Here is a 25,376-nt window from a genome sequence, read left to right as displayed (position 1 = left end):
AGGCACGTGTACCAGTTTATCTACATCTACATCCATACTCCGCAAGCCACCTGACGGTGTATGGCGGAGGGTACTTGGAGTACCTCTATCGGTTCTCCCTTCTATTCCAGTCTCGTATTGTTCGTAGAAAGAAAGTGTGTCAGTATGCCTCTGTGTGGGCTCTAATCTCTCTGATCTTATCCTAGTGGTCCCTTCGCGAGATATACGTAAGACGGAGCAACATACTGCTTGACTCCTCGGTGAGGGTATGTTTTCGAAACTTCAACAAAAGCCCGTACCGAGCTACTGAGCGTCTCTCTCGCAGAGTCTTCCGCTGGAGTTTGTCTATCATCTCCGTAACGCTTCCGCGATTACTAAATGATCCTGTAAAGAAGCGCGCTGCTCTCTGTTGGATCTTCTCTATCCCTTCTATCAACCCTATCTGGTATGGATCCCACACCGGTGAGCAGTATTCAAGCAGTGGGCGAACAAGTATACTGTAACCTACTTCCTTTGTTTTCGGATTGCATTTCCTTAGGATTCTTCCAATGAATCTCAATCTGGCATCTGCTTTACCGATGATTAATTTTATATGGCCATTCCATTTTAAATCACTCCTAATGCCTACTGCCAGATAATTTATGGAATTAACTGCTTCCAGTTGCTGACCTACTGTATTATAGCTAAATGATAAATGATCTTTCTTTCTATGTATTCGCAGCACATTACATTTGTTACATTGAGATTCAATTGCCATTCCCTGCACCATGTGTCAATTCGTTGCAGATCCTCCTGCATTTCAGTACAATTTTTCATTGTTACAACCTCTCGATATACTACAGCATCATCCGCAAAAAGCCTCAGTGAACTTCCGATGTTACCCACAAGGTCATTTATATATATTGTGAATAGCAACGGTCCTACGACATACCCCTGCGGCACACCTGAAATAACTCTTACTTCGGAAGACTTCTCTCCATTGCGAATGACTTGCTGCGCTCTGTTATCTAGGAACTCTTCAATCCAATCACACAATTGGTCTGATAGTCCATATGCTCTTACTTTGTTCATTAAAGGACTCTGGGGAACTGTATCAAACGCTTTGCGGAAGTCAAGAAACACGGCATCTACCTGGGAACCTGTGTTTATGGCCCTCTGACTCTCGTGGACGAATAGCGCGAGCTGGGTTTCACACGATCGTCTTTTTCGAAACCCATGCTGATTCCTACAGAGCAGATTTCTAGTCTCCAGAAAAGTCATTATACTCGAACATAATACGTGTTGCAAAATTCTACAACAGATCGACGTTAGAGATGTAGATCTATAGTTCTGCACATCTGTTCGACATCCCTTTTTGAGAACGGGGATGACCTGCATCCTTTTCCAATCTTTTGGAACGCTACACTCTTCTAGAGACCTACGGTACATCGCTGCTAGAAGGGGGGCAGGTTCTTTCGCGTTCTCTGTGTAAAATCGAACTGGTATCCCATCAGGTACAGCGGCCTTTCCACTTCTGAGTGATTTTAACTGTTTTTATATCCCTCTGCCATCTATTTCGATATCTACCATTTTTTCATCTGTGCGACAATCTAAAGAAGGAACTACAGTGCAGTCTTCCTCTGTGAAACAGCTTTGGAAAAAGACATTTAATATTTCGGCCTTTAGTCTGTCATCCTCTGTTTCAGTACCATTTTTGTCACAGAGTGTCTGGACATTTTGTTTTGATTCAACTACCGCTTTGACATACGACCAAAATTTCTTAGGATTTTCTACCAAGTCTGTACATAGAATCTTACTTTCGAATTCATTGAACGCTTCTCGCATAGCCCTCCTCACACTTCATTTCGCTTCGTGTAATTTTTGTTTGTCTGCAAGGCTTTGGCTATGTTTATATTTGCTGTGAAGTTCGCTTTGCTCCCGTAGCAGTTTTCTAACTCGGTTGTTGCACCACGGTCACTCTTTTCCATCTCTTACGAGTTTGCTTGGCACATACTGATCTAATGCATGTTGTAAGATGTTTTTGAACTTTGTCCACTGATCCTCAACACAATCTGTACTTGAGACAAAACTTTTATGTTGAGCCGTCAAGTACTCTGAAATCTGCTTTTTATCGCTTTTACTAAACGGAAAAATCTTGCTACCTTTTTTAATGTTTTTATTTACGGCTGAAATCATTGATGCAGTAACCTCTTTATGATCGCTGATTCCCTGTTCTGCGTTAACTGTTTCAAATAGTTCTGGTCTGTTTTGTCACCAGGAGGTCTAATATGTTATCGCCACGAGTCGGTTCTCTGTTTAACTGCTGAAGGTAATTTTCAGATAATGCACTTTCAAAAATTTCACTGGATTCTTTGTCCCTGCCACCCGTTATAAACGTTTGAGTCTTTGGTTCTTCAATGTATGTGCTGTTCTATCTATTGATTGGTCAACTTTTCACAATTTCTTTACACACATCTCCCCAGGAATAAACTTTTTGAGTTCCTCCTTGAGATATTATATTACTGTCTCCTTAGCTAGTTCACTGAATTTATATATCTTTCTACATGCTTGAGCTGCCCTTCGTACTTTAGTAGTTATTGTTGCTACAGCTGCCTCATGGTCACTGATAACAGTTTCCATGTGGACATCTTCCAGGTCATTTTTTTTTCTCACTGGATGTAAGATATTTCCATCATGAGTGGGCTCCAAACTATCAATTTAGTCGTTTTTAAAGAAAGAATTTACTATTGTCTACCAGGATTCGTTTTCAAGCACCAACTTACACAACTGTAATTACCCCTATCGATCGTTGGATAATTAAAGTCTCCTCCGGTGATGGCGGCATGAGTAGGGAACATATTACTTATATTAGCGAGCTTAAGTTTTCTCTGGAGTACTCCGTTATATCTAGGGTTCTTTGGGGACAATTCTGCAGAACGTGAGCTTCATTGAAAATCGGTGAGATTCTCAAGCTACTCTGCCAGTCAGTGGCATGGTCCAAGTATAACCTCGTAGTGCAAACAATAAAGCATTAATTGTTCCAACATCACAACCTGCTGCTAGTTGCACCCTTTTCCCTTAGCTGCTCGAGAACAGCCTCTTCAACACGTTGAACGAGTCGTCCAGGGATACAGAGTGCTGTACTAGATGATCCTTCTCATTCCTTGCTGCCATTTACTAATGGGATACCATTATTCACTTTTAAGTTTGAACTGCCCGTGATTAACACACCTCTACCCTTTTCCTATTGCTACTCAATGATACAGAACATAGTGATTAAGTGTGTCTCACAGGCTTAGTTTCAGTATCAGAGCAAGACAGCAAATGAAATTTAATGTTATGGGAGTGGGTGTAGATCCGGAAGTTATCTCTTGTTCCTGACCCCCTGTACGCTGTCCCTAGACTTAACCACTGCCACGCCGCTTAAAGCCAAGTGAACAGCAGTGGATAAATCATGTACAGCCTCTAGGGGAGACATACTCGAAGAGGTACTTTGGTATCTCTGGTACGCGACCGTCAGTTCTTGTCTCAGCACACCCACTCCCAGCAGCTACTTATCCCTTGCCAGCAATCCTGGTGATTTCCACCTGTTTACAAACAGCCACTAAATCGTCTCATGTTCAAGAGCAACATTAAGATTTGGGCTGCACTAAGGTGGTGTAATGCTTTCGTGAAGAGTAAACAAATAACTTAAAATTAACCTCGCTGAACTTTTTTAAAGTCGGGAGCTGTTATGGTGAAAATACAAGTTTCCTTCAGATTTAGATTCCTGGACGATCATTTGGCCTAAATAAATTAAACAGACTTCGTCAACGTGCTTAGCTAATTAATACGTCCCAGTAGCGGCTCCGGTCAAAGAAAACCATCGTAACGACCGGGAGAGCGGTGTGCTGACCACACGGCCCTCCTAACCGCATCCTCAGCTGAGGATGACACGGCGGTCGGATGGTCCCGATGGGCCACTTGTGGCCCGATGACGGAGTGCTTAATATTAAATTGTACCTAAATACCGTACATTATTGTAAAGTTATGGTCTTATTGGGCATAGTAAGGAATTTTTCTAATAGATAAAATCTGTCAGATAGAAGGAAGCTGAAACTACCAACACATAAGACAAGTGGAAAACCTGGCTTCAACTTCGCTAATTCGCGGAAGCTATTCTGAATCCCTTGTCCCGAACTTGGTTCTGAGGAGTTTATGCTAACCAACAGACTGGCTAAACACCTCAAAAATTGCGGAAATTTACAGCAAACACAGGTGAAAATTACCTGGAACACAAATGTTAAGTTGATGCTTAAGTTCAAAAGGTTTTTGGTTTTGCAGCCTCGCGGTCTGCCGGCACGGTAGCTCAGCGTGTTCGGTCAGAGCGTTAGCTGCCATTTCTGACAAAAAAAAAAAAAAAACAAAAAACAAAAAAAAAAAAAAAACTGAGCGAACGGATGAACGAGCAAACTGAACGGGTGTCATCGGACGTCCGCCCTGAGCAGATTAAAGGAACAATATAGAAAAAAAAAGCGGTCTAAGGCGCTGAAGTCATGGACTGTGCGGCTGGTCACGGCGGAGGTTCGAGTCCTCCCTCGGGCATGTTTGTGTGTGTTTGTCTTTGGGATAATTTAGGTTAAGTAGTGTGTAAGCTCAGGGACTGATGACCTTAGCAGTTAAGTCCCATAAGATTTCACACAAATTTGAACATTTTTTGTTTTGCGTGTTGGTATTCCGGTTGCTGTGAGTTTATATACCGATTGTCATTTTCTATTTGTAGTTCACTGTTGCTATTTGAGTTTACATATTGTCACTATATCATTTGGAGACAGTGAATGGAGCTGAGGACGCTATAAAACCGTGCCAATTGGAGAAACCGGAACATTTCCGATATATTCTTCTTTTTGAGTTCATTAGAGGAGTGACAGCACTGCAAGCAGCCAGTAACATTTGCGCCATGTGTGGGAACAATGCCTTTGGACGGAGCACGACAAGAAAATGGCTTTCTCGTTATAAGGAGTATCGTTTTGACTTTAGTACAGAAAGAGCTAAGAAGTTTGATGGAGATCGTTTAAACGCATTAACCCACAATCACCCACGTCACTATACCCGAGAACTGGCAAATGTGATGATCTGTGATCATTCCACCATCGTGCCACATTTGCATGCAGTGGAGAATGTTCAAAAATCGGGTGTATGGGTACCGCACGCTCTAAGCCAAAATATAAAAATCAGCGGGTGACCATGTGTGCGTCTCTGCTTGCTCGTCATCAATTGGCTTGTGATCAGCACTGACCTTTCCTGTCCTGTATCGTCACTGGTGACGAGAAATGGTGTCTATATGCTAAGATAAGGGAAAGAAATGAATGGTTGAGCCAAACAAAGCAGCAACTCCCCTGTGCGCATCCACAAAAGATAATGTTATGCGTCTGGCGGAACACCGACGATGTGGTGTGCTACGAATTGCTTCCCCAAGATGTAATTATCACTACTGATATTTACTGTCAACAACTGAGACGTCTTGCAGACGCAGTCCAAGAACAACGACCAGGAAGACGGCGTGAAGTGATGCTATTCCACGATAATGCCCGCCCCATTCTGCCAGACTGACAAAAAACACAATACAGAAATTGGGTTGACAAGTCATACCGCACTCACCCACCTTATTCACTTGCTCTTTCGCCTTCAGATTTTCAGGTTTTCCGCTCTCTAACGAACAATCTTCAAGGAGCTTCCTTTCTGGATGAAAATGCACTCAGAACACTGCTCGATGAGTTCAAAACCATGTGAGTTTTATAGTTACGCAATCGAAAAGTTACCACAGAGTTGGCAGACTTTTGTTGAGAGCTAAGGAAAATATAGTATTGATGACTTTAAGTCACTATCATGTGTATCTGTTGTGTTTATTAAATTATGGGAAAACGCTGCAATTCATAAAGTTATAATACACTACTGGCAATTAAAATTGCTACACCACAAAGATGACGTGCTATAGACGCGAAATTTAACCGACTGGAAGAAGATGCCGTGATATGCAAATGATTAGCTTTTCAGAGCATTCACACAAGGTTGGCGCCGGTGGCGACACCTAAAACGTGCTGACGTGAGGAAAGTTTCCAACCGATTTCTCATGCACAAACAACAGTTGACTGGCGTTGCCTAGTGAAACGTTGTTGTGGTGCCTCGTGTAAGGAGGAGAAATGCGTACCATCACGTTTCCGACTTTGATGAAGATTGGATTGTAGCCTATCGCGATTGCGGTTTACAGTATCGCGACATTACTGCTCGCGTTGATCGAGATCCAATGACTGTTAGCAGAATATGGAATCGGTGGGTTCGGGAGGGTAATACGGAACGCCGTGCTGGATCCCAACGGTCTCCTATCACTAGCAGTCGAGATGACAGGTATCTTATCCGCATGGCTGTAACGGATCGTGCAGCCACGTCTCGATCCCTGAGTCAACAGATGGGGACGTTTGCAAGACAACAACTATCTGCACGAACAGTTCGACGACGTTTGCAACAGCATTGACTATCAGCTCGGAGACCATGGCTGCGGTTACCCTTGATGCTGCATCACAGACAGGAGCACCTGGGATGCTGTACTCAACAACGAACATGGGTGCACGAATGGCAAAACGCCATTTTTTTTTTTTCAGATGAATCCAGGTTCTGTTTACAGCATCATGATGGTCGCATCCGTGTTTGGCGACATCGCGGTGAACGCACATTGGAAACGTGTATTCGTCCTCGCCATACTGGCGTATCACCCGGCGTGATGGTATAGGTGCAATTGGTTACTCGTCTCGGTCACCTCTTGTTCGCATTGACGGCACTTTGAACAGTGTACGTTACATTTCAGATGTGTTGCGGCCCGTGGCTCTACCCTTCATTCGATCCCTGCGAAACCCTACATTTCAGTAGGATAATGCACGACCGCATGTTGCAGGTCCTGTACGGGCCTTTCTGGATACAGAAAATGTTCGACTGCTGCTCTGGCCAGCACATTCTCAAGATCTCTCACCAACTGAAAACGTCTGGTCAATGGTGAGCGAGCAACTGGCTCGTCACAATACGCCAGTCACTACTCTTGATGAACTGTGGTATCGTGTTGAAGTTGCATGGGCAGCTGTACCCGTACACGCCATCCAAGCTGTTTTTGACTCAATGCCCAGGCGTATCAAGGCTGTTATTACGGCCAGAGGTGGTTGTTCTGGGAATTGATTTCTCAGGATCTATGCACCCAAATTGCATGAAAATATAATCACATGTCAGTTCTAGTATAATATATTTATCCAATGAATACCCGTTATCATCTGAATTTCTTCTTGGTGTAGCAGTTTTAATGGCCAGTAGTGTACCTGCAGAACCAATATTCGGCCAAACAGTCGTCTTCTTAAGAGCTATGTTATAGTGCAATCGTAAATTTTCAAACACTAACTTAGACTAAACTGATCAACAAGTGGAGAAAGGTGGAAATATTACACTAATAAAATAAGTACCTACATTGTAATGAAATGGGAACAATTTCCCGAACACGATATTGCTGTCAAAATTTGTAGACTATGCAAATGAATGCACAAGTTCGACCATTGTATAAGACTCTGCTGTCGCTAAGAGGATTAAACAACGAGACAATTCGTTATACAAGGCAAGAACTGGACAGTCTCCAGAAATCTGCTGTCACTTCTTGTGAATATCTCCTTATGTCTGTCAGGAGATTCCTGGGACTAGGTGGACAATACTGCAATTACTCCAAACAGTATTCGTTTAATATATGAGTTTGTGTTTAAGGTGCTATAGGTACCGTAACGAAGAATTGTAAGAATGAAATACAACAGGGACATGAACCTATTTATTAATCAGTGAAAAGGAGACTACAATAAAGAAACGTAGATTTATGTTTATGTAAATATAGTTAAAAATTCAAAAGTAAAGACAGGCCATTTAGGATGCAAAATAAGTATTCGTCTGAAATACTAAAAATGACACTCTGAATGTATAATATTATGGTTAGTACTTAGCAGGCCAGCTCCAGGGATTTTTCCACCATATCCCATGCGAAAATTTCAATCCCCGCCCCCCCCCCCCCCTCTCCTTCAGCCTTCATCCTTGCATTTTCAGACACAGTCAGTATTTTTCATGACGCCTTATTTTCACATATCGCACTTATTCATACGTCTTTTTGACGTGAATACGTCTTTAAGACCAGGGACACCGTTGTTGGAACACGAATGAAACGTTTACAGAGTAATACATTTTGAATCATGACTACAAAAATAAATCATATCACTCGTAGAGTATACAGGGCGTTTCAAAAAGAAAGAGCAGATTTCAAACATTTATTTCTCAAAAACTACAAATGATAGAAACACAATTCCAACGGTCCTTCACTCAATATGAGTACCAAATGTTACACAACAAATATCAAAACTGTACCTCAATATGAGCACCATTTGTTACACGACAAATATCAAACCGGTATCTCATTTCTTGCCACACACGACGCAACTGGTCTTTAGTTACCGAATTCACGGCCGCAACAATTCGATGTTGTACCTCTTGAAGAGTAGCGGGCATAGGTGGGACATAAACACAGTCCTTTATGTACCCCCACAAATAAAAATCGCAGGGAGTAAGGTCTGGTGACCTGGGAGGCCACAGACGATGACATTGATCTTGTGCTCCTGCTCTTCCAATCCACCGTCCTGGAATGGTGTTATTTAGGTACCGTCGTACAGGTTCAGAGAAGTGTGGTGGGGCGCCATCTTGCATGAAGATGAAGTGATTTGAATCTTCCTGAAGTTGAGGAAATAGCCAGTTTTCTAACATGTCCAGGTAAATGGTTCCTGTGATAGTTTTCTCCATGAAAAAGAAAGGTCCATAAACTTTGTTTACCGAAATTGCACAAAAGACGTTAACCTTTGGTGAGTCTCTTTCATGTTGAATAACGTCCCTCGGAGTTTCACTCGCCCAAATTCGTACGTTATGCCGATTAACTTTACCAGAAATGTGAAACGTTGATTCATCTGAAAAAATTAATCGTTCGGCAAAATTGTCCTCTTCCATGTCCTGTAGAATTGCAGTTGAAAATTCGAACCTTTTGTTGTGGTCGTCAGGACGCAATGCTTGCAATAACTGCAGTTTGTACGGCTTCATGTGCAGACGCTTACTCAGAACGCGCCATACCGTTGTTTTAGACATGTTTAGTTCGTGACTTGCCCGTGTCGTGGATTTTCTAGGGCTCCTTTCGTAAGCTGCACGGACACGCTCGACATTTTCATCCGATGTGCGTGGACGACCCGTGCTTTTTCGCTTGCAGATGCAACCATCTTCTACGAATCTGTGATGCCACTCATAAATTTGCTTATGACGAGGCGGCTGTTTGTTGAATTGACGGCGGAATGCACGTTGCACACCAACAATGGACTCTAACTTTGCAAATTGCAGCACACAAAATGATCGTTCCTGTGGTGTCGTCGCCATTTTCCTACAAACAAACGCCAGCGCCACTGCGGATTTGCATGGAACTTCTGCGCGGACCATTGAAAAACTTTGAACCTTTCTCTGACAAGAAACGTTTGAATTGTGTTTCTATCATTTGTAGTTTTTGAGAAATAAATGTTTGAAATCTGCTCTTTCTTTTTGAAACGCCCTGTATATAGCTTAGATCTGGTCAATTTTTCTCGTTCCTTGCGTAGTTTGCGTTTTGTACAGATTGCTTGCTCTGGTGTAAATGAGAGGAGACAGGTTTTGTGAAAACGAGAATTTACATACACCTTTATCATCACATGTGGTAGATGTTTGTAGCACACCACAAAAACAAAGAAACAAACGCACACCTGTACACTGCCCATTCAGCGACGACTAACTGCAGCGCTGAGAACTGGTAGATCGCATACTTTGCGATAGTCATGAAACGTTCTGAATTAAGTAATTCCGACCAGAACTGTGAGTCTCAGAGAAAAAAAACGTAAATAGACTATATGGTATGTAAAATAGCACAGTATGTGAAATAGCTCAGTATGTGCAACAACACCTCCAACAATGGGTTTGCGCGGGCGGGTGATATCTGGCAAATCCTAATAAAGTAAATGAATGTAAAAGCAAGACATTCATAAATGAATCAAAACTTAAATTAATGATACACGTAAGTTTACAGACTTACCTTAATTTACAGACATTTTCTTGCTTTGACTCAGCGAACTCCTCTATGACTTCGTCGAAATCCAAACATTCGGGTGGCATATATATTCAGTTGACACCGTTGTGAGCTTATTCAGTCGTGCCTGACCCACTGTTGACCCCAAGTACGTTTTAACCAGTTTAAGCTTCGAAAAACTTCTTTCTCTACTTGCCACTGTCAACAGTGGTGTTAGCAAAATTCGTAAGGGTAAGCTTACGTTGGGCGCTAGCAAAATTCGTAAGGCTAAGCTTACGTTGGGCGCTAAGTCAGACTCTTGTATGAGTTTCAAAGTTTCAGGTTGATGAGCCACCATTCTTAACCAATGTTCAGACCAAGTTAGGTTCATCTTTTAAGTCGGCAAAATGATGTCCTTAATCTGGCTATGACTATAAAACAGTCGCACGGTCTGAACACGTACCACTTAGAATGTCAGTACCAATGTCAGATGACATGTCTTTAATTTCACTGACGTCATACAAAAAAATCAGGTAGCTCAATGTGACTTTAAAGCTGTCGAAATCTCTCATTCACACCACATAATATAACATCCAGTAATTTAAAGTAAAAATCTATTTTTCGCGGCAGTTCTGGGTCTTCTTTCGTATGTTCCGTATCTGCGTTGGTCCACGTACAGTCGGGTTTTCTACGTCGAGCTGGGCTGTCAGTTCCTTAGCTTATAGTACGTAATTAGGAATCAGAGGTACTCCCTGCAGTTTGTGAAATACTCTGTTGTCTTTTCGAGTAAGTCAATAGCTTTCGATTTATCTGTGGTAATACTTTGTAGGTTTTAGCTGACAATATTAAAATAGAGTAATGTATCATACCATACCACCATTGATCAAAGGAACTTAAAATCACGGATAAGGGTTGCTGAACTGCCTGCCGTAAGTGCAACCATCCTACATGTAGTTGCAACTACGCTTATTTCAATCAGTGTATCACAGACCTCTCCTACGTTATACTAAGAGGGCCGATTGCACCAACCCTAATTCCCATCTTGATGTACTCAGTGGCTTGACTTCAGGGGAAATAGATGAGTATTAAAGACTGCCTAGCGTCACGTAGACGCAGAAAAATCATAAATTTTTCCCACCAAACAAAAGAATGAAACTGCAGATTCTGATGCCTTTGCAGTATCATCCACAGCTAGATTTAGGGTATGACTATTGAAGGGAACATAAAATGCCTTATGATTTATATCTAAAATCCGCATTTGCACTCCTACATTCTTGCCTTTTATATTGGAACAACGGGATGTATATGCCTCAGGACAACCGGGAAAACCGCGGGAATCTTTTAATCTACATTTACATCTATACTCCACGAACCACTGTGAGGTCACGGCAGAGGATACGTCCCATTTTACTACTTATTAGAGTTTCCATCCACGTATTGAGCGCGGGAAGGATGATTGAGTCCTCTGTGCGTGCTGTTATTATTCTAATCTTATCCTCACGATCCCTATGAGAGCGATACGTGGGGGGCTGTAGTATATTCCTAGAGTAATCACTTAAAGCTCGTTCTTGAAACTTTATTAACAGGCTTTATCGGGACAGTTTACGTCTATTTTCAAGCGCCTTCCAGTTCAGTTCGCTCAGTATCTCTGTGACACTCTCCCATAGATTAAACAAACCTGTGACCATTCATGTTGCCCTGGGCTGTAAACGTTCAATATATCCTGTTGGTCCTATCTGGTACAGGTCCCACACACTTCAACGATATTCTAGAATCGGTCGCATGAATGATTTGTAAGCAATCTCCTTTGTAGATTGATTGCACTTCCCCAGTACTCTACTAATAAACCGAAATCTACCACTTGCTTTATCCACAATTGAACCTATGTGATCATTCCATTTCATATTCCAACAAAGTGCTTCACCCAGGTATTTGTATGAGTTGGCCGATTAGAAGAGTTACTCCTTGATATTATAGTCATAGGATACTACGTTTTTTGTTTTGTGAAGGGCAAAATTCTACATTTCTAAACATTTAAAGCAAGCTGCCAATCTCTGCGCCACTTTGAAATCTTATCAAGATCTAACTGCATATTTATGCAGCTTCTTTTACATACTACTTCATTCTAGATTACTGCATCATCTGCAAAAAGCTTGAGGTTACTATTACTATTGTCTGCAAGGTCATTAATATACAACATGAACAACACGGGTCCCAACACACTACCCTGCGGCACACTCGAAGCTACTTCTACATTTCACGATGGCTTTCCAACCAAGATAACATGCTGCGTCCTCCCTACAAAACGTCTTCAATCCAGTCACAAATTTCACTTGACACCGCATATGATCGTACTTTTGACAATAAGCGTAGGTGTAGTACCGAGTCAAATGCTTTTCGAAAATCAAGAAATACAGCATCTACCTGACTGCCTTTATCTCAAGCTTTCAGTATGTCACGTGAGAAAAGGGAAACGGACCGGATTTTTTTTAGAATTCCGGGAATTTTTGATTGTTTTAGTTATCGGTTAAATCTTTGTAATTCTGACCGGTAAGAATTGATACTCTAACAATGAATTTTACTGTAGCCTGTTACTGCAGAATAATACTGGACCAATAAAACACAAACAAGAAAATAACAGCAAAATAAAAATTTAGTTGTAACAGAAAACAGGGCACACACAAGCGCCTACGACAGCAAAATGTGAGACGCGTTACTTTTAAAGTAAATTTCCTTTTACGGAAGATGCACTTCTTAAATCACGAATCATGTGACTCTCGTTCAAAAGTTAACACTTCAAGGATCAGCCATTTACAAAAATTTCAGGCACAGAAGACCAGCTCTTTATGTCATTGTTTAAAATTTTTCCTGTACAATTGTGTTTGATATATTTTAAAGGGTAACACAGGCTGAAAAAGACCAAGCTTGAAGGTTAGTTTATCAAATTTATTCTAGTTCTTTCGTAGATTACAAATTATGCAATAACGATGGTAAAAAGTGTAATTATCCTGTAAAAAATTTCTAGGTGACCTCAGAAGCAGTTTCACACGTAATTGGTTTTCTATGGAAAAGTTAAAGTGCTGGACGAAACATGTATTCAGTTAGGTAACCCACGAAATTTCAGTGCAGAGCTGTGAAATTTGTAATCGTGCTTGTCAGAAATATTCAGCTGCTGCAATTTAAGCTGTGCTCTTAGGATCATTCTTACCCACACACTCGAAAAAAAAAACAGCAAAAAATTTTTAACGGGCAAAATTATTTGTGAAATCTAGCTTTTCTTGTAACTATACAGTATGTATATTAATTTAAGCCATTAACTTTTCCTATTTGTGAGTTCACACTGCTTAACAGTGGTATTGCTATTGGTCTCGTGTCCTACCACGGCCGCCTGGCGGCCGTGGTCCTGCACTCTGAACGTCTGCGATCATTGGCTGGCAAGATCGCGTGACGTGAGCTATGATTGGTTGGCAAAAGCGCATCGCACTCTCGATTTCAGCGCTTCGGAAGCTACCGTGCTAAATTTGGTAGAATTCGTATTTGTACTTTCGTAATACGAAAATATGCACTGTACATGTTGCTGCGCATCATATATCTTTCCAAAACTTTTTTTTGCTGGTTTTCGTTTCCTAAACCGCAGAGAAATTCTACACAATAGTATAAAACCTTTACCATTCAAAGGCCTGATACATTTTACGGCTCTGAGGGAAAATATATTGCCACTTAACACAGAAAAAAATGTACTTTCCTCCAGGGTATAGAGTATTTTCACCTGGGAAAAAGTGTATTTCTAATCGGGAAATCCAAGAAAAATCCGAGAATTTTTTTGTCCGCGTGTACATCTAGTCTTATCATAGCCTTGCCTCCCCTCATGTCCTCACAGTATTTTCAATTCTTCTGACTGTTTTATAACCACCTTTGCAAGCCCCGAACAATATGTATTTCTAAGAGATACGAAGCCAAATAAATTCATCATTATTTGTGTGACAAGAGTCAACATCAGTAGAATCCAAATTAACGATATGCACTACCTTTGCTCAGCGCCAGAAATATTTGGGGTACAGCCCAAAATTATACCACAATATTTAGTAGCTTTCAGAAAAGACAATATTTTGATTTTAAATTTTTGACTGAGAATTATTTCATTTTGTTTTGCCCCAGATAATGACGAGATCTATTTTCACCATGAGTGTGTTCTCGTAGAACCAAATTAAATCTTCCAAATAATTGGACCAACTACGAAATTTCCACTGTAGCAAGTAAACGGTTTGTCTGAAATTATTCTTAAAAGAAGATACTACCAGCCAAAAAAATAAAGAATTGCTATAAGGACTTCGATTATACCTTTCTGTGTTGGTTTCCACATTTAATGTCTACCGAGTTCCTGCATCGACAGTATCGCCAAATTTTAATTTTCTGGCTAGCTCGCTCACTTTACGTGCGATTGTAAGTGCACTTGGGGTCTATCGTGGCTAGTTAATGTCTCAGGTGTGTGTCTCCTGTTACTGGAAGCGCCTGAAGTGAATAACATTTTATGTTAGGAATGAGTCTGCAGAAGACACACAAACAAATATCTGCACTTTTAGAATAAAGTAGCCATTTTTTCTGAACAATTTCACCATTGTACAATTTTTTTAGAAGTAAAGCGACGACTAGAACCATCCTTAGGACAGCTGTCAAATTCAGTTATTTGTTTTGGAGGGCCTCTTTTGACAAAAGTAGTCCTAACAAAATCATATATGTCAGGCCATTTTGCGGAGTCTGCATCAACTACATAACTTCCAATTGGAGTGTGAGATGCACATTTTCTGGATGGGGCTGGAACAGTTTCGCATTCATTAGAAAGCTCGCACATAATGTCCAATTTACGACGTGACATTGAAGCTACATTTTCAAGTATCAAAGGCTTCATCTGCATTTGCGCGTGGACCATCTAGATCAAAAGATTCTTTAGGTCGGAAAAAAAAAAGATTTCCATAGAAAATTTCAATTTTTTTTTTTACCTGTATTTTCTCTTTCAGCGAGCCGTTTCCTACACTGACATTCTTTGAATCGCTTCCTGCCGTCGGACATTCTAAGAGTTTACAACATTCGCAATATAGTCTAATGAAAACATGTCACAGCACAGTGAGTAACCCTTTTCACATTAAACCACCAAACCCTGAATACTGTCAGCAGAACGTGTAAATATTAATTTTAACAATAGTTGCTATCTTCTTTACTGGACAGCCTACAAAAGGTGTGATAAAACCAGTGACATAATGTTCTTCACGTACATGATTATTGTTCCATGTGAATAGATATAAATAAAGTGTGTAGCAAATGAAATATGTTTCTAACAAGTACAGCATGTTCAGAGATTAATCAGTGACGCAAACCACAGTTCTGCCACTACATCACACTTCACTTGCATAAATGCAATGTAAATGCCGCTTAATCACTTTATGTGCGTTGAAAAGACAATGGCCAATGCCCGCTACTAGCAGGCGATGGGCAGTTCATATTTAATTTATTACTTATTTATTTGTTACGAAGTGTTTAAGGCTGTTGTATAGGAACTGTTACGCCATCATATGCTGACATCTACCTTTATTTCTTTCTTTTAAAGTTTACCAATTCTGCAAGGGCATTCAAACTGATGTAGGCACATTTCAAGTGTTGTGTAGGCACATGGTAGAAACTCAGTTGGCAATACTGCCACTAGAAACCTTTTATGTTTTGAAAGACACAGCCGAGGTCCAGAGCTTCATATGGTGGTTGGTTGGTTGGTTTGGGGGAGGGGACCAAATTGCGAGGTCGTTGACCCTATCGAATGAGGGAAGGATGGGGAAGGAAATCAGCTGCGCCCTTTCAAAGGACCATCTCAGCATTTGCCTGAAGCGGTTACAGAAAATCATGGGAAACCTAAATCAGGATGGCCACACAGGTCTGAGCCGTTGTCCTCCCAAATGTGAGTCCAGTGTGCTAACCACTGCGATACCTCACTCAGTGCTTCATGTCATCTGTTTCATAAAACTGAAGATAATTTCCAGTAAGACACTAGATTTTGTGAATGATTTGTATTTCTAACTTATTCTCACATTTGTCCATTTATGCAAAAGTTTCATTGTCTTGTTTAATTCATCATTTTGGAGCCATATTAAAATTTAAGAGCAGAAGCATCTCCTCCAGCAGTAGAACTAGTTCCTATAGCAGCAGCACCATCTCCCACACCAGCAGTAGTAGAACCAACTCCTTTACCAGTAATAGCAGAAACAACTCCTCCACCAGCAGCAACTAAACCAACTTCACCAACAGCAGACACAGTACAAGCTCCTCCTCCATCACCTTCAAGAGTAGCAGAAAAGAATAGACCAGTCACAGTAAGTAAAGTATCATCTTTGTCTCATGATGAAGTGATACCAAATGATTTGGGAAAACACGCTCCTATAAAACTTGTGGACAGTAAAGTGAAACAAACTTCCAACCGTGTTTCAAACAGACCCAAAAAATTACCTAAGAGAAATGAAGATTTTTTATGGTTTACCCCAAGGAAGTCCAACCGCCACCTAACGTAGATTCCAGGGCTGAAAAAACAATTAAATGTTCTCCATTGCCCCATAATACTGTACTCCTCCCCTCCTGTGACAGTAACTCTATCTTATTTCTGCACTTAAATGTCAGGTCTCTGAAAAATAAAGCTGATGAGCTTGGTATACTATTAAAAAGTAACAAAAGAATGATTTTATGTATAAACGAACATTGGTTAAAGGAAGAGGATATAAAATTGCATGTACCATCAGGTTTCAGATTAGCTACATACTTCTGCAGACCCAGTGAATCCTATGGGGGTTCATCCATATATATTAGCAATGATCTAGACCTAAAGTTTTCTGTTCTTGAAGTTAGTGACCTATGCACTAAAGGTGTTTTTGAAGCAGCTGCTTTTATTATACCTAGTATACAGCTCATAACTGTGTCTTTATATCACACTCCTGAAAGTAATGTAGAACAATTTATAGAACGTTTAGAAAAACTTGTGATCAGTATACAAAAATATACTAAATACAAAATTTTAATCTTTGGGGATCTAAACATAGACATTAGGAAAATGACAGCCAGAAATGTTAATTTAGTAAATATGTTAAGATCCTATAATCTCTTTTGTGCTAATGAAAGTCCTCCAAGGCACTCCTCCTGTCTTGACAATCTAATAACAAATGTATACAAATGTGATTTTGAGCTAGGCTTACTTAATGTCGATTACCTGTCAGACCATAGAGGTATATGGGTGAAACTAATTACTAAAAAACCAAAAGAAGATGAGGAACAAACTCAGTGTGTCAGACTATCTACAGATACAAATATTAGCAAGTATAGAGAAGAACTTAAGTCTATAGATTGGAATACTGTTATACATTCCTCCAGAAATGTTGATGAAGCCTTCAGCACATTCCTCAAAATCATTTCTGAAATCTTCCACACATGCTGTCCACTGGTTAAAAAACAAAAAAACAAAAATGTTAGGAAACCTAGCCACTCAACTTTACAGAAGTGGTTTTCACCCCAATTACAAAAACTGAGACTATTGGTAATTACTTGTCACGATAAGGTCAAAAAGGGAGCAGTAGATAAAGAAACTTACAAAAACCTGAAAAGAAAATATAGATCTGAAATTAAAATAGCCAAGTATAAGGCAAATGGTGATTTCATTAAAAAATCACACAATAAATGTAAGGCTGCATGGAAAGTAATAAAAGCAGAGCTAGGTATGGATATAAACTACAAAGACAACACAAATGCTGCTAACGTCACTGCTGATGATTTCAATCACTTTTTTGTCAACTCTGCCAATCTTAGCCTTCCAACCCATAGCAACCAGAATTCCAATTCAACACATACACCTATTTCTCACCCCATATCTGGCAGAAATTTTCAACAAAACATTACAAACATAGTGTCAGCTTGTAAATGGAGAGAAGTACAAGAAACTGATATAATTAAAGCAACCTCTAAATTAGGATACTCTAGATCTGAAGATGTGTATGGCCTGTCAAACTATGTAATTAAAAAAGTTGTAGATCTCATAACATACCCCCTTTGCATACTGATAAACTGGATGCTCTCGAGTGGACACTTTCCAGAATGTCTCAAAAAAACAGTTGTCATACCATTATACAAAAAGGGTGACAAGTCCTGTATCAATAATTATAGACCAATTTCACTTGTGCCTATTCTTTCAAAAATAATAGAACATTGCATAATGCAGCAAATATGCATACACCTATCAGACAATAATATATTAAATGATTCTCAGTATGGATTCAGGTCAAACTTATCAACAGTCAAAGCAGTTGAAAACCTTATCTCTTTTGTACTAAGTGCATTTGAGTCAGAATTATCTGCTGAAGCCATTCTAATTGACTTGAGTAAGGCTTTCGACTCAGTTAACCACAAATTATTATTAGATAAACTGTCTTGCTATGGAATCAAACACCTGGAACTCTCACTAATTGAATCATACCTCAGCAATAGAAAACAAATAGTAAAGCATAATGACCAACAGTCACAGACTTTAAGTATAAAACGAGGTGTTCCTCAGGGCTCAGTGCTTGGCCCTCTACTATTTATATTGTTTGTAAATGACTTTCCGAACAACTTACCCTGTAAATCTATCCTCTATGCTGATGACACAACATTAGCTAATTCTGGAAAGGATATAAACATATTGAAGGAGGAAAGTGAAGAGTGTCTCAAAATATCTAATATGTGGTTTAAAGCTAATGACTTATCTATGAACCATGAAAAGACTGTCAAGATAATCTTCAGTTTATCAAACAGTAACATGGAGTTATCATCTGTTAAACTACTAGGAATACACATTGACTCAAAATTAATTTGGGACACACATACAGATTATGTATGTCGAAAGCTATCACGAGTTATCTACCTACTAGCCAAACTACACACATGTGTTACACAAGATTTATTGCTTCAGTCATACTATGCCTTCTTTCATTGCCATCTACAATATGGCATTCTTTTATGGGGTAACTCTCCAGGAGCCAAAAAAATTTTCACTTGGCAGAAGAAAGCAATTAGACGTTTGTACGGAATCACAGACAACAAGACCTCATGTAGACCTTATTTTAGAGACTTAAAAATTCTCACAGTCCCATCTCTTTACGTATATTGTTGCCTATTAAACATAAAAGAAAACTTAAACAACTACACTATAAGGAAATCGGTTCATCAACACAATACTCGACAAACAAATATGATTGATATACCCACAACCAGGCTTAAGAAAACCCAATCGAGCTATGAATACATAGGCATAAAATTATTCAACACTTTACCCGTACAGGCTCAATTGGTTTCAATGGATATTTTCAAAACTAAAACCAAAGTGTGGATGAAGAAAAATACTTTCTACAGTGTAGAAGAATTTCAGAATAGTTGTAAAGATGATCTAATTTATTGATAAACTAAGGCTTACTATTATGTATAGTTATGGATGTAGAGGCAGCTAGCTATAAGCTAATAGGGTACAACACTATCTTTTTTTTTCCATGTAATATTTTTGCTATATGAAACATAATGTACAAATAGCTGTAATACTTCTGACAACATTGATTGCATGTTAATGCTGATAAATTATGGCTTACTGTTATGTATGGATCTAGGTGTAGAGGCTGTTGTAAGCTAATAGTTTACAACATTGCCATATTTTTACTATGTAATATTTTGGTATGTAAAACATAATGTACAAATAGCTGTAACTCTTCTGACGACATCGATTGCATGTAGGTGCTGAAAGATGGATAAAATAAATAAATAAATAAATAAATAGACTTTGCCGCTCCCGAAAACCTGTCAACGTGATGGTGGCCTGGGTTGTGAGGTGTTTGGTTTTTTACAGAATCGTTCGGTATATCAGCCCAGTGTTCAGTATTTGATACCGAAGTGTGAGTGGTTCGGTATTTTTAGAACTCCATTCATAATACTGAATTATGAAAAGAATAATGATGGTTCCATGCAATAGTGCCTATGTGGAAGAGTCTTCAGTGACATGAATCATTTTTGGTTCGACACTAGAAGCAAACTGTGTGTCAATATGGTGAAAGCAGAATTACGCACACGTAATTTGAAATTTGTAACATGCAACAGCTTTTACCAAAGTATTAAAGGTTACAAAAATTTGTTAACTACTGTAGCTAGCAGTAATAAATACACGTTTTAACGCTAGAAGTGCCAGATTTCACGTATTCCTTGAATAGCCACATGGGTCATTTTTATCTACAGTATGAAACCATTGTTTTATTGGTATTTTGGATGTCACCACGTTAACGTTATGTTCAGGAAGACTCCAAAGCAGTTGTTCACAACCTTTCTTAGACCATTATCCCTGAGTGCAATCAGACATTAACTAGTACAGCCTCCCTCCACCACAATACCACCAACTTTAGCACCTTACTAAACCATGGAATAAAAGACTTTTCTCGGAACACTTTTATTTTCAGAATGATGAAAGATGAATGATATTTAGCACGCATGTGCGTGTGTGTGTGTGTGTGTGTGTGTGTGTGTGTGTGTGTGTGTGTGTGTGTGTGTTTGAATGAAGAAAGAATTTGGGGTGCATCACAAGTGCTACTCACGACTCCTTCTCAGATAAGAAAGCTAACTATCCACAGTGAAGGTGTTACAAAACATATCTCCTCTGCATCACTCTTCTTCATTGCTGCACTTGTTTGACATACACACTGTAATCCCATTTAAAATCAACAAAGTTAAAATGAATGCACTAAGCTTACTGTTTGTAAATCCCTTGATTGTTGCACTCCCCACTTCTGAACTGGCAGGAATTGGATGACTTCAGATTGTTAATGCTTTGTGTCTGACCACAGCCACTAACAGCACTATAGAAGCCCCTTTGTAGTTACTGCTGTGCCGCGTTGTCAATTAATTCATTCATCTGTTTGGAAACAAGTAATGTAGCAGTTTGTGGACTACCGGTAATGCAGGTACTATCTAGGTAGCGGGCAGACTTTGTGAGGCACCTGTAACCACCACTGCATTAATGCTATTACCTGAGAAAAAGTAATTTTGATAACTTATATAATCAATATTGTAGTCTTACAAAATTGTGATAATAGTAATGATCTTTTGAAAATAATTTAGTTTCTTGACTGAAACAGAACTGATTCGTATGGTTTTTACCCCTCAGGGTAATTACTACCAGGTAGAAAACCTCTGCTCTAAAGTGTAACCAAAGGGCAATGTGGTCTCTGAAATGAAGAGTACACACTCAAAAATAAATTTTCAAAAATATGTGTTTTCTTTATTTTAAATTTTAGGGAAGAAATTCCTTAGTTTTTCATCAAACATCATTAAAACAAATGAGCAAAACAATGTTACAGTCTTTCTTTACGAAAACACTGACAGTCAAAACATATTGTTTGTGTGAATACTAACAATGGCGGATTTACTTATAGGTCCAATGGACACGGGCCTAGGGGCGGCACCTTACCGGGGGTGGCATTTTTTGCTCTGTACTCATTTTAACCTTTTATGTTTTAAAACAACTGTGCTTACAAACGACAAAATTTTTTAATTTTGTTAAACAACTTGCTAGTTTAAATACGCCTTAAGAACGATAATCGACAATACAAGCTCGGAAATATTCATAGTTTACTTGGTGACTGAATGTTAATTTAACATTGGGTTTCTGACTGGTATCATCTTCATGATTCTTCAAAATGTTTTGAAGTAAGCTGTCAGGTCGGCAGTCTACAATACAATGTTTAAAACGGTATTATTCCGATAATGTTGTAAACTTCTATTTAACCATATTGTATTTTCCCCATGAAAATAACAGGACCTCTGACCCTTGAGAAAAACTGTGATTAACTAAACAGCAGTTTCTTAAATACTGTAACATGTGTGGGCCTCAGTATGTAAAACCCGACTCTAATTAAATTTCTCGTAAAAATTATGGGGAGGTATCAAGTCAACACTCCATTACTGTAATTAATGTGCAATCTCTGTGGTCTTCAATATCTGAACTTGATTTAATGACATCCGTTTAACAAAACATGTTGATACTGGGAATGTTTTACATTTTTGAACACACATTTGTACGAAAAGAACATAAGCAAAATATCTAATAATGTGTGAATTACACTTCACAAAAGTTTAAAAATTTTATTTGTTTACTTCGTTACTTTTTTGGTGAAAAAAGAAGAAGAAACCAACTTCATTTGTCTCATTTATTGTGCTGCAGCTTGCACAATATCAAAATTCTCACTCTGTGCAATTGAGTAGTACCTGCAATTGCAAATTTTGTATTACACTTTTTAAGTAAGATTTTTTTCCTTCTAGGAAAGGTTATTTTTACTTTATGTTGGAACAAAAGGTGCATTTGCATGTAGAAATAACAGCAGTATTCATACAAATGACAACACACCACATCAACTGCCAATAAGATTACTTACACTTTGTAGTCTGCCTTCTCCCCACAGAAACTGCTGAAATGTTATGAGAGTCATTCCAGCACACATCACTGCTAGAAGCTGCAAAAATTGTTTGCTTTTTAAATTAGAAAGACAGTGTCAGGAAAATTCAGAACATATTTGCGTCCCAGCTAAAATCCCGGCGACACGGGAAACAGAAGCTAAAAAAGGGACTGTCCCATTTTCTGCACGTGACGAATTCCAGCCGGCAGGTGTGCTTCTGCTGTTCACCGACAAAAGAGAAACAGGCGACAATGAAATTAAATTATTCTGCATTATCGTTCTTTCATAGCACAGTTGCGTCGAGTAATCCCAGTTGGTCAGTTCATCGCTCTGTGTGTAAAGGAAAAATCTTTCTGCTCGTGTGCCGTGTGTAAAGTAAAAAGCTTTGTGCTCATGGGCGTTGTAGTACGATTGGAACTGGGTACAGTCTTTCTTTCTTTCCTTTTAAAATAATTTTTTCTTCTGTTTTGACTTTTGGTTGACAATCTTGTAAGTGCCTTAACATGAATAATAGTGAAAAAAGCCAAATTGCAAAATCAAGTGGGGCGGCATTTCTGAAATTACCGGTATCGTAGGAAAGGCGAGAACGAGGAGTCAATGTTCTAAAAAACGTTTGGCAGAGTAGATAAATTTTGTGCAAAAAATTTTGCTGGTTCGACTTCAAGTTCAAGTATTATGGATGATATTTCTGGCACTGCAGCTGTTGTAAAAGAAGTAAATGCACATGAAACAAAGATTAAAAGCAAATTGTTACTGATTTCGAGTTTTACGAAAAAGTAAGTGTCGAGTCAGACATTACAAAAAGAAATAACCTCATTAGCGATGATCCTGCAGAATGGTGTGTCAATGAATCAACAACCGACATTCTCTTACAATGGGTGGCATTAATCAGAATTATAAGTAATTTTTCTAATTCAAGAAGACCAATAGGCGATGAGACCAGATATTTGAACAAAAGTGTATTTCATTATAAACTTTTCAGTGGTGAATCAACTTTGCATGATTTTCTAGTATACTCCTGTACCACCGGTGCTGTTTTTTGTGCACCATGTAAATTGTTCAGAGGTAAGGCCACGATTGCTACTAATGGTATTGTGATTGGAAAAATATCTCATCATGAGAATTCACTTGAACACAAAAACTATGACTTACCGCTCTTTACAAGCAAAAAGTCACTTGGAACAATAGATAAACATTTCAAGTCATATGTTGAGACAGAAAAAATGTACTGGCGTAATGTGTTGAAAAGGGGTGCCTGCAGTAGTGAAGAAGCTAACAAGTCGTGGACTTACCCACGTGGACAGGTTGGAAGATTCCATTCATTATATAATGGTCAATTTATGATGTCTCTTGAACTAATAGCCGAGTCTGATCCGTTCCTCTCAGAGAACATTGAACGATATGGAAAACCAGGGCAGGGACATACAAGTTATCTTTCTTCAACAATCGGTGATGAAATAATAGAGCTTCTTTCTGAACTGATAAAAAGAATTGTCATAAGTGAAATAAAACAGCCCAAATATTTCTCTACAACAGTAGATTCTATGGCGGACATTTCACATATTGATCAATTACCTTTTATATTAAGATAATTATGTGAACGAGAATGGTGAACCTGTTGAACGTTTCCTTCTGTTTTTACCAGATCCGGGACACAAGTCCAAAAGCTCAGCTGAGGCCGTAGTATAGTCATCTCTACAAATTCCATTGATATTACTGACTGTAGAGGCCAGTCATATGACAACGCCAGCAATATGCCGGAAACCTACACTGGTTTGCAGGCATGCATTAAAGAACGAAATCTGAAAGCGCATTATGTGCAGCACATTCTTTGAATTTAGTCGGCACTAGTTCTGCAAGCTGTTGTAGGAAAGCATGTTCATTTTTCAATGTAGTGCAAAACCTTTATAGCTTCTTCCCTGCTTCTACACAGCGCTGGGATAAACTTGTTTCTTTCATGAAACCAGGAAGCAAAACGGTAAAAAATTTATCAAAAGCACGTTTGTCAGCAAGAGAGGAAGCGTGGGTAAGTCTATATGAAAACTGGGAGGGCGTTATCACACATATTGCCAATAATACATTTGAAAGACCACTTGTGCGAAATGAGGCTTCAGCTTTATTGAAGCAACTCAGCAGACTCGAAACAGTATTCACGATGACAAGTTTGGAAGGGCATACTCCAGAAATTTAATAGTGTAAATCTGAAATTGCAAAGTGTAAATATTGATACTAAAATAGTGCATGAATTACATGAATCACTTATAGGATTTATTGCATCTATTCATGGCATGTTCGACTATTATAAAAATAAACGCTTGGACATTGTGACTGATGTAGACTATGAATGCACCTATAAAATATCACGAAAACGCAAACTTTATGATGACGAAGAAGTGGACTCTGAAGAAGTTTTTCTGACTGGAAGGAAAAAATTTAGAGTCGAATCATTTCTCCCAGTAATCGACAACTTGTACGCAGAATTAGTGAGGAGGAAGGAAAGCTATAGAACACTGTTGGACTCCTTCACCGTTTACAGTTATCTTAAGAACAGTTCACCTGACGATATTGCTGAACGTGCAGCAAAACTCCTAGTCTCATATGACATAGGTACATACCAGTCGAAATGAGTAAATTTTTACGAAAGGAGAGGTTACAGTCCATGTTTCCGAGTGATGACATTGCTCTTAGAATATTTCTATGTATGGCGCTTACAAATTGTTCGGCAGAATGCTCGTTTTTGGCTCTTAAAAGACTGGAACCGTGCCTACGTCTGAGGGGAGACTGGCCTCCTTGTCCATTCTTCA

At 39.2% G+C, this 25,376-nt stretch overlaps 1 protein-coding gene across 1 annotated transcript in view; it reads right to left on the bottom strand.

Moving 5' to 3' along the window:
• LOC126481857 (outer dense fiber protein 3-like) overlaps nt 1-15,151 on the bottom strand; it is a 66,005-nt gene extending 50,854 nt beyond the window's left edge. Inside the window, exon 1 of the mRNA XM_050105815.1 lies at nt 15,082-15,151. Coding sequence (XP_049961772.1) covers nt 15,082-15,151 — 70 coding nt within the window. The remainder of the gene's footprint in view (nt 1-15,081) is intronic.
• Nucleotides 15,152-25,376: the final 10,225 nt, after the last annotated feature.

This window comes from Schistocerca serialis, chromosome 5 (assembly GCF_023864345.2).
Source record: "Schistocerca serialis cubense isolate TAMUIC-IGC-003099 chromosome 5, iqSchSeri2.2, whole genome shotgun sequence".
Taxonomy (NCBI): domain Eukaryota; kingdom Metazoa; phylum Arthropoda; class Insecta; order Orthoptera; family Acrididae; genus Schistocerca; species Schistocerca serialis.
The sequence above is the reverse complement of the archived record's forward strand: the minus strand, read 5'-3'. Positions and strand labels throughout refer to the sequence as shown.